General features: G+C 48.5%; 1 protein-coding gene across 1 annotated transcript; it reads right to left on the reverse strand.

Annotated features, from left to right (window-relative positions):
• Nucleotides 1-7,873: 7,873 nt before the first annotated feature.
• LOC119359062 (transcription initiation factor TFIID subunit 11-like) lies at nucleotides 7,874-9,207 on the reverse strand. Its single transcript, XM_037625406.1, has one exon. It carries the CDS (start codon nucleotides 9,152-9,154, stop codon nucleotides 8,351-8,353), a length of 804 nt encoding a protein of 267 aa, XP_037481303.1. The 5' UTR covers nucleotides 9,155-9,207; the 3' UTR covers nucleotides 7,874-8,350.
• Nucleotides 9,208-10,092: the final 885 nt, after the last annotated feature.

The raw sequence follows: 10,092 nt of genomic DNA on the forward strand, positions 1-10,092 counted from the left end.
TGAATACTTAGACCACACAATGTCCCTGGTAAGCCTCTAGTTGACCAGCTCGTTGTGATCAACAGATAGTCATGGTTTCCTGACTATGGACATCGGATGTCATTGATAACGGGATCACATCATTAGGAGAATGATGTGATGGACAAGACCCAATCCTAAGCATAGCATAAAAGATCGTGTAGTTCGTTTTGCTAGAGCTTTGCAAGTGTCAAGTATCTCTTCCTTCGACCATGAGATCGTGTAACTCCCGGATACCATAAGAGTGCCTTGGGTTTACCAAACGTCACAACGTAACTGGGTGACTATAAAGGTGCATTACAGGTATCTCCGAAAGTAGCTGTTGGGTTGACACGGATCGAGACTGGGATTTGTCACTCCGTATGACGGAGAGGTATCTCTGGGCCCACTCGGTAATGCATCATCATATTGAGCTCAATGTGACCAAGGTGTTGGACACGGGATCATGCATTACGGTACGAGTAAAGTGACTTGCCGGAAACGAGACTGAACAAGGTATTGGGATACCGACGATCGAGTCTCGGGCAAGTAACGTACCGATTGACAAAGGGAATTGCATACAGGGTTTGATCGAATCCTCGACATAGTGGTTCATCCGATGACAACATCGAGGAGCATGTGGGAGCCATCATGGATATCCAGATCCCGCTGATGGTTATTGACTGAGAGAGTCTCGGTCATGTCTGCATGTCTCCCGAACCCGTAGGGTCTACACACTTAAGGTTCAGTTACGCTAGGGTTATAGGGATATGTATATGCAGTAACCCGAATGTTGTTCGGAGTCCCGGATGAGATCCCGGACGTCACGAGGAGTTCCGGAATGGTCCGGAGGTAAAGATTTATATATGGGAAGTCCTGTTTCGGGCATCGGGACAAGTTTCGGGGTTATCGGTATTGTACCGGGACCACCGGAAGGGTCCCGGGGGTCCACCGGGTGGGTCCACCTGTCCCGGGGGGCCACATGGGCTGTGTGGGGGTGCGCCTTGGCCTAATGGGCCAAGGGCACCAGCCCCACATAGGCCCATGCGCCTAGGGTTCAAGGGGGGCAAGAGTCCTAGGAGGGTAAGGCACCTCCTAGGTGCCTTGGGGGGAGGGAAAACCCCCCTTGGCCGCCGCACCCCCTAGGAGATTTGATCTCCTAGGGCCGGCCACCCCCCCTTGGCACCCCTATATATAGTGGGGGGAGAGGAGGGACTTCATACCTGAACGCCCTGGCCTTTGGTTGCCTCCTTCTCCCTCCCCAACACCTCCTCCACCTCCATAGTGCTTAGCGAAGCTCTGCCGGAGTACTGCAGTTCCACCAACACCACGCCGTCGTGCTGCTGCTGGTGCCATCTCCCTCAACCTCTCCTCCCTTCCTTGCTGGATCAAGAAGGAGGAGACGTGGCTGTTCCGTACGTGTGTTGAACGCGGAGGTGCCGTCCGTTCGGCGCAGGTCATCGGTGATTTGGATCACGTCGAGTACGACTACATCATCACCTTGCAAGCTTCCGCACGCGATCTACAAGTGGTATGTAGATGCAAACTCTCTCCCTAGACTCGTTGCTTAGATGAACTCATAGATGGATCTTGGTGAAACCGTAGGAAAAATTTTAATTTTCTGCAACGTTCCCCAACACGTTTGACAACTTCCCATATATAAATCTTTACCTCCGGACCCTTCCGGAGCTCCTCGTGACGTCCAGGATCCCATCCGGGACTCCGAACAACATTCGGTAGTCACATACTAGTCTTCCTAATAACCCTAGCGTCACCGAACCTTAAGTGTGTAGACCCTACGGGTTCGGGAGACATGCAGACATGACCGAGACGCTCTCAGGTCAATAACCAACAGCGGGATCTGGATACCCATGATGGCTCCCACATGCTCCTCGATGTTGTCATCAGATGAACCACGATGTCGAGGATTCGATCAAACCCTGTATGCAATTCCCTTTGTCAATCGGTACGTTACTTGCCCGAGACTCGATCGTCGGTATCCCAATACCTTGTTCAGTCTCGTTACCGGCAAGTCACTTTACTCGTACCGTAATGCATGATCCCGTGTCCAACACCTTGGTCACATTGAGCTCATTATGATGATGCATTATCGAGTGGGCCCAGAGATACCTCTCCGTCATACGGAGTGACAAATCCCAGTCTCGATCCGTGTCAACCCAACAGCTACTTTCGGAGATACCTGTAATGCACCTTTATAGTCACCCAGTTACCTTGTGACGTTTGATACACCCAAGGCACTCCTACGGTATCCGGGAGTTACACGATCTCATGGTCTAAGGAAGAGATACTTGACATTGGCAAAGCTCTAGCAAACGAACTAAACGACCTTTGTGCTATGCTTAGGATTGGGTCTTGTCCATCACATCATTCTCCTAATGATGTGATCCCATTATCAACGACATCGAATGTCCATAGCCAGGAAATCATGACTATCTGTTGATCACAACGAGCTAGTCAACTAGAGGCTCACTAGGGACATATTGAGGTCTAAGTATTCACACGTGTATTACGATTTCCAGATAATATAGTTATAGCATGAATAAAAGACATTTATCATGAACATTGAAATATAATAATACTTTTATTATTGCCTCTAGGGCATATTTCCAACAATCCTCTGTTTGATGACCCATGGAGATGCTTCCTTCTGGCCTAGTGCGGTTACAGACATATTTCTTTAGGACTCCCATGAACCTCTCAAAGGGGAACATATTGTGACAAATACAGGGCCCAGAACGACAATCTCGTCGACTAGATGAACTAGGACGTGTGCCATGATATTGAAGAAGGATGGTGGGAACACTAGCTCGAAACTGACAAGACATTGCGCCACATCACTCCTTAGCCTTGGTATGATTTCTAGATCGATCCCCTTCTGAGAGATTGCATTGAGGAATGCACATAGCTTCACAATGGCTAATCGAACGTTTTCCGGTAGAAGCCCCCTCAATGCAACCGGAAGAAGTTGCGTCATAATCACGTGACAGTCATGAGACTTTAGGTTCTGGAACTTTTTCTCTGGCATATTTATTATTCCCTTTATATTCGACGAGAAGCCAGACGGGACCTTCATACTGAGCAGACATTCAAAGAAGATTTCCTTATCTTCTTTGGTAAAAGTGTAGCTGGCAGGACCTTCATACTGCTTTGGAGGCATGCCATCTTTTTCGTGCAAACGTTGCAGGTCCTCCCGTGCCTCTGGTGTATCTTTTGTCTTCCCATACACGCCCAAGAAGCCTAACAGGTTCACGCAAAGGTTCTTCGTCACGTGCATCACGTCGATTGAAGAGCGGGCCTCTAGGTCTTTCTAGTAGGGTAGGTCCAAAAATATAGATTTCTTCTTCCACATGGGTGCACATCCCTCAACATCATTCGGAACAGATAGTCCGCCGGGACCCTTTCCCAAGATTACATCTAAATCATTGACCATAGCAAGTACGTGATCACCAGTACGCATGGTGGGCTTCTTACGTTGATCTGCCTTGCCTTTGAAATGCTTGCCTTTCTTTTGACATTGATGGTTGGTCGGAAGAAATCGACGATGCCCCAGGTACACATTCTTCCTGCATTTGTCCAGGTATATACTTTTGGTGTCAGCTAAACAGTGCGTGCATGCGTGGTATGCCTTGTTTGTCTGTCCTGAAAGGTTACCGAGAGCGGGTCAATCGTTGATGGTTACAAACAGCAAGGCATGTAGGTTAAATTCCTCCTGTTTGTGCTCATCCCACACACGTACACCGTTTCCATTCCACAACTATAAAAGTTCTTCAACTAATGGCCTTAGGTACACATCAATGTCGTTGCCGAGTTGCTTAGGGCCTTGGATGAGAACTAGCATCATAATGAACTTCCGCTTCATGCACATCTAAGGAGGAAGGTTATACATACATAGAGTCACGGGCCAGGTGCTGTGATTGCTACTCTGCTCCCTGAAAGGATTAATGCCATCCACGCTTAAACCAAACCATACTTTCCTTGGGTCACCTACAAACTCAGCCCGGTACTTTCTCTTGATTTTTCTCCACTGTGACCCGTCAGCGGGTGCTCTCAACTTCCCGTCTTTCTTATGGTCCTCCCTGTACCATGGCATCAACTTGGCATACTCTTTGTTTCTGAACAGACGTTTCAACCGTGGTATTATAGGAGCATACCACATCACCTTGGCAGGAACCCTCTTCCCGGGGGGCTCGCCGTCAACATCACCAGGGTCATCTTATCTAATCTTATACTGCAATGCACCGCATACCGGGCATGCGTTCAAATCCTCCTGCGCACCGCGGTAGAGGATGCAGTCATTAGGGCATGCATGTATCTTCTGCACCTCCAATCCTAAAGGGCATACGACCTTCTTTGCTGCATACGTATTGTCAGGCAATTCGTTATCCTTTGGAAGCTTCTTCTTCAATATTTTCGGTAGCTTCTCAAATCCTTTGTCAGGCACAGCATTCTCTGCCTTCCGCAGTAGCAATTCCAGTATGGTACCGAGCTTGTTGTTGCCATCTTCGCAATTAGGGTACAACCATTTTTGTGATCCTCTAATATGCGATCGAACTTCTGCTTCTCATTTTGACTTTCGCACTGTCTCCTTGCATCAACAATGACCCGACGGAGATCATCATTGGGCACATCGTCTTGTTCCTCTTGATCTTCAACTTCCACCGTTGCAACATCACCGTATTCAGGGGGCACATAGTTTTCATCACCCTCTTCTTCTTCACTGTCTTCCATCATAACCCCTATTTTTCTGTGCTTGGTCCAAACATTATAGTGTGGCATGAAACCCTTATAAAGCAGTTGGGTGTGAAGGATTTTTCGGTCAGAGTAAGACTTCGTATTCCCACATATAAGGCATGGACAGCACATAAAACCATTCTGCTTGTTTGCCTCAGCCACTTCAAGAAAATTATGCACGCCCTTAATGTACTCGGAGGTGTGTCTGTCACTGTACATCCATTGTCGGTTCATCTGCGTGCATTATATATAATTAAGTGTGTCAAAAATCATTACAAAACATCATGAATAGATAAGTGACCAAATTAATAAAAGTTCATCATCACATTAAAACCAAAGTACATACATAGTTCTCATTAAACAATATATAGCTCTCCAGAGCATCTAATTAAACCATACATTGAAACTATGTAAAACATTTCAATGCAACAAAAAATGCGATCATAATCGCAACCAAGGTAACAATTGATCCAACGGCATAATGATACCAAGCCTCGGTATGAATGGCATATTTTCTAATCTTTCTAATCTTCAAGCGCATTGCATACATCTTGATCTTGTGATCATCGACGACATCCGCAATATGCAACTCCAATATCATCTTCTCCACCTCAATTTCTTTATTTTTTCCTTCAAGTAATTGTTTTCTTGTTGAACTAAATTTAACCTCTCGACAATAGGGTCGGTTGGAATTTCCAGTTCACATACCTCTTAGATAAATAAAATCTATGTCACGTTGGTCGGCATAATTTTCATAAACAATAAATGAACCAAATAATTATAAAAGATAATATATACCACATCCGAATCATAGACAGGACGAGGGCCGACGGGGGAGGATACCAAAACCATCGCACTATATAATAACAAGCAATAATAAAAGTAAGAAAATTAGACAAGTATCTATCTAATCATACAAGTAAGAATATTTTTCTTTTAGAAAGAAGATAAGAACAAGAGGCTCACCACGGTGGTGTCGGCGACGAGATCGGCGCGGGCGATCGACGGCGGTGAAGACGGGGACGGGACTTGACGGACCGCTACACCTATACAAATCTCGAGAAAAATGGAGCTTGGAGGTCGAGCTTCAAGAGGAGAAAGCTTAACTAGTGTGGCTCGGGCATTTCATTGAACACCTCATGTGCATAGGAGGTAAGCTAGAGCACCACAAAGCTCTCCCCTCGCCGACCAGAAAAAACAAAGCAGTGTGGAGTGCTCTGCTCGTCGGCGATGGGGTATATATAGGCACCCCCCCCTTCTGTCCCAGTTCCAGCCACGAACCGGGACCAATGGATGTGGGCCAGGAGCGAGGACCATTGGTCCCGGTTCGTGACGGGAACCAGGACAAATGGGTCCAGACGAACCGGGACCAATGCCCCACGAGGCCCAGCCGTCCCCCTGGGCTTACGAACCGGGACGTATGCCTCCATTGGTCCCGGATCGTGACTGAACCGGGACTAATGAGCTGGCCAGGACAGAACCAAAGCCCTGATTTCTACTAGTGACTTGATCCCTGTCGGTACATCTTCTACACTTTGTGTGTTGATCAACTTGAATCACTCTCTGTACTTAGTCTTGATCAACCTTGAATCTTTCCAACTCTTTTCATTTGTATGATGTCTTGAAGGTAAACATGACTGATCACACAATCTTCTTATTCAAGACATGCTTGCAATAAGCTCAACACTCACATGACCAATCATTGGATAATTCCTTAATAGCACATTGGTCAACTCATAAACTCCTTGAAACCAACATATGGACTTCAAGAAATGGCTATGGACAAATCCTTCAAATATAACTCAATGCAACCATTAGTCCACAGAGAATGTCATCAATTACCAAAACCACACATGGGGGCACCGCATGTCCTTTCAGCACGATTGTGGTTTCGCTAGAGGCACGGGCATGCCTCTCGGAAACAAAAAAACATATTTTCTGTTTTTTCCTTCCACGAGAGGCACGGTTGTGGTTTCGCTAGAGGCACGGGCGTGCCTCTCGGAACGGCAAAACACATTTTCTATTTTTTTTCCTTCCACGAGAGGCACGATTGTGCTTTCGCGAGAGGCACGGCCGTGCCTCTCGGCAACGGAAAAGAAAACAGCGATTTTTTTCCTTCCGCGAGAGGCACGGTTGTGCTTCCGCAAAAGGCACAACCGTGCCTCTTTCGGAAAGGGAAAAAACCGTGCTCCCGGTTTGGTTTTCTCGTCCGGTTTTTTTTGTAAAAAAAAGTTCATCAAAACCTATTAACATGGTATCTTGTTTTAAAGATCTCGACGCGAGGAATCCAACGGTGAAAACAGTTCGAGATTTGGACACACAGATTAAGAGATAAAACATTTTGAATAAACAGATCTAGCATAACCTGGGAAGGTGGGAGTGATCTTTGCAAGGAGTACTACTCAATTAGTGATTCCGACAGAATACGCGTGCGGCGCATGCAGGAGAGAGCGACGAAACCTATTCGGTGCCTTAAGCGCTGCTTAAAGACGTTTTCGTAAATGGGCGCACTCCCCCTGTACTCTAGGTCTAGTAGCGGGCCGGCCCATATTCTTTCTGTTTTTTGTGTGTGTTTTCCACCTGAGTTTTCAATGTTTTTTCCTTTTCTTTTTTCCCGATTCTTTTTTTATTTTATAAAATCGAAGAAGTTTTTTCAAAATTGGTGAACTTTTTTCATGCAAGAAGCACAATTGTGCTCCACGCGGAAGCACTTTTAAATGCAAGAACATCTTCCAAAATCCATGCCCTTTGTCGCATATCATTTTAGGGGTTCTTTGGATTGGAGTACTAGCAATTATTTTCAGAAGAATTTTTAGGATTCAGTTTTGTTAATATTTTGAGGGATGCGCTTACAGAAATTTATGTTCTGGACTTGGAAAACCAAACAAAGCTTTAGTTTGCTATACGCTGCTATAAACGAGTTGGAAAACTGGATCTGTAAATACCCAAACTATTCTCTTTGCGAGGGCTCTGAATACCCAAGTTGACATGCTCTTCGAGCGAGAGATACTATAAAGATCAGCTCTCGAGAAGAAAAAAGAAATCTGCTACTACCAGCGTGCTAGCTAGCCCAATTTCGGGATGAATTCATCATCTGGCCTCCACTTGAATTAAGACCATCAAGAGAACAATTTGAGTACGAATGACATTTGTATTGCATATACAGAGCAACACGATTACAGTTACAGTTACATTTTTCTTATTTCTACTTTGCTATAGGGCACCCTATATCGAGTACCCGAGCTCTGCATGCATGGTCTCCAAACATCGCGTGCTCGAGTACAAGTACAACACTCTCACACACCATATCTATAGGTACACACACGTAAAACTGCTAAGCGTATACACCACATCTGCTTAGCCCAAACGAGGCCGTGGTATATATACGCAGTAAAACACCGATGCCAAACCCGTGGTAGCACGGCAAAATATCATACGAGGCGGCATCCTTGATTGCTTGCTATGCCGCATGCACTTACTTACCAGTAAGGATTCTGAAGTAGGATCGGTGTACGTACGTAGCTGTAGATAACCAACCAGTCTGCTGTAACTTGGGTCGTCGTCGTCCTCGCGCGCGCGCGCGTGCGTGCGTGCGGGGTTGCTACATGGCGCGGCCGCCGCCGCAGCGGTAGGTGACCTCGCAGGTCTTGCCGACCCGGAGGGTGTACTTGTGCTGCGGCTTGACGAGGAACATGGGCAGGCGGAGCAGCGACTCGCACACGCACCCGGGCTCCACCTCCTTCAGCCACCGGCAGCAGTCCCGGTACGCGCGGTGCTCGTCGTGATCGTCGTCGTCGTCGTCGTCGTCATCGTCGTCGTCGTCGTCGTCGTCGTCGTCGTCGTCGTCCTGCTCGTCGTCCTGGTCCTCGTCCTCATCCTCGTCCTCGCCCTCGCCGCCCTCGCCCTCGTCCTCCCCCTCGCCCACGTGGCGTCCGCGGCGGCGGCGGCGGCGGCGGTGGTGGTGGCGGCGCCTGCGACGGGTCCTCCTAGTGCGACGGTGGCCGGCACGGACAGTGCCGTTGCGGGTTACAGCCACGTGGAGCACATCAGGGTCGGCGCTGATCAGCGACGTCGCGTTGCCACCGCCGCCACCACTATCATCTCCGCCCCCGCCCCCACCTCCTCCGCCGCCGCCGCCTCCCTTGTCGTCCTCGTCGTCGTCTTCGTCCTCGTCCTCGTCCTCCTCGTCGTCGTCGTCGTCGTCATCGTCATCGTCATCGTCATGATGGTGGTGCTCCGGGCTGGTGGGCGGGAGGATGGCGCACGCCTGGCTGGCGAGGGCGAACTGGCTGCCGCAGTACTTCCTCACCTGCCCGAGCTGCGCCTCCACCGCCGGCGGGCCGAGGAAAGGGACGAGCAGGACGGCGGCGAGCACCGCCACGCGGAAAGCCGAGCCGGCTGCCATGGCTGGCACGCCAGAGGCTCGACCGTCGATGGAGGTCGATGGATGTAGCTCAACTCCAGTTCTTGGAACGGTCTGGGTGTGGTTGCTGCTGGCTGTCTCGGCACGCGCGTTCTTATAGGTGTGTAGATTGGTGGTTGTTGGGGAAGTTGGATGCGTGCGTGGGGTTTTTCTTGGCATGTCTGCTGGATTGGAGTGGAAATGTGGGTGATGAGTTTGTAGGTGCTTCATGCCCGTGGCGTGAGAGTTCTACTGGTCTTGCCCTCTTCTTTTTCCCTTTGGAACATTCGATCAGTCTTCTCCGTATTGTTCGGTTTGCAAGGGGCAGCAGCTCTTTGCGTGACTTGCTTATTTTACGTGGCCCTTTGACCATCATTTCAGTGTTTACACAACATATACTTGCAATAGAAGGATTTACAGTTATGGCTTTGCTATTTGACTATTTTTGCAATCGCTCGACGGTAGATGGGGAAGTCGATTGAACACAAAGAAATGTGCAATATAATGAAGATAAGTTGGTACCCTGATTTGTAATCGCAATTGCTATTCTTTAGTTGCCTGAATTTTTGTGTGTTTTGGTCAATTTTTGGCTGGTGGAAAACCGTCGATCAAAAGAGGGGGGCGGTGTGGACGAGCGAGACGTTGCCGGCAGATGTCAGGTGGGAACGACACGATTGGCCTTACAGTGGCCCGGGGAGGTGAGTTCAAGAGTTGACGATACGACGCGGAAGGGATGGCTAGGTTAGCAGTGGCTCGGCAGAAGTGGCGGCCCGAGTAAGGCGGAATGGCAAGGCGGCGCATCACCAACAACACGGCTGTGGGTGGCAAGGGAGGGCGGTTAGGCCGGTGATAACAGGTGGGTCGATGGTAAAGTCGGGCCGGCAGAGTAGATCATTGAACCTATTTTCTTTTCTCGAGCGAACAAAAATGTTGGTTCCGTT

The sequence above is a fragment of the Triticum dicoccoides genome, chromosome 2A (genome assembly GCF_002162155.2).
Source record: "Triticum dicoccoides isolate Atlit2015 ecotype Zavitan chromosome 2A, WEW_v2.0, whole genome shotgun sequence".
NCBI lineage: Eukaryota > Viridiplantae > Streptophyta > Magnoliopsida > Poales > Poaceae > Triticum > Triticum dicoccoides.

What these genes read in the sequence shown, in the direction of transcription:
- LOC119359062 (XM_037625406.1), bottom strand. Translation starts at nt 9,154, where the DNA reads ATGGCAGCCGGCTCGGCTTTCCGCGTGGCGGTGCTCGCCGCCGTCCTG.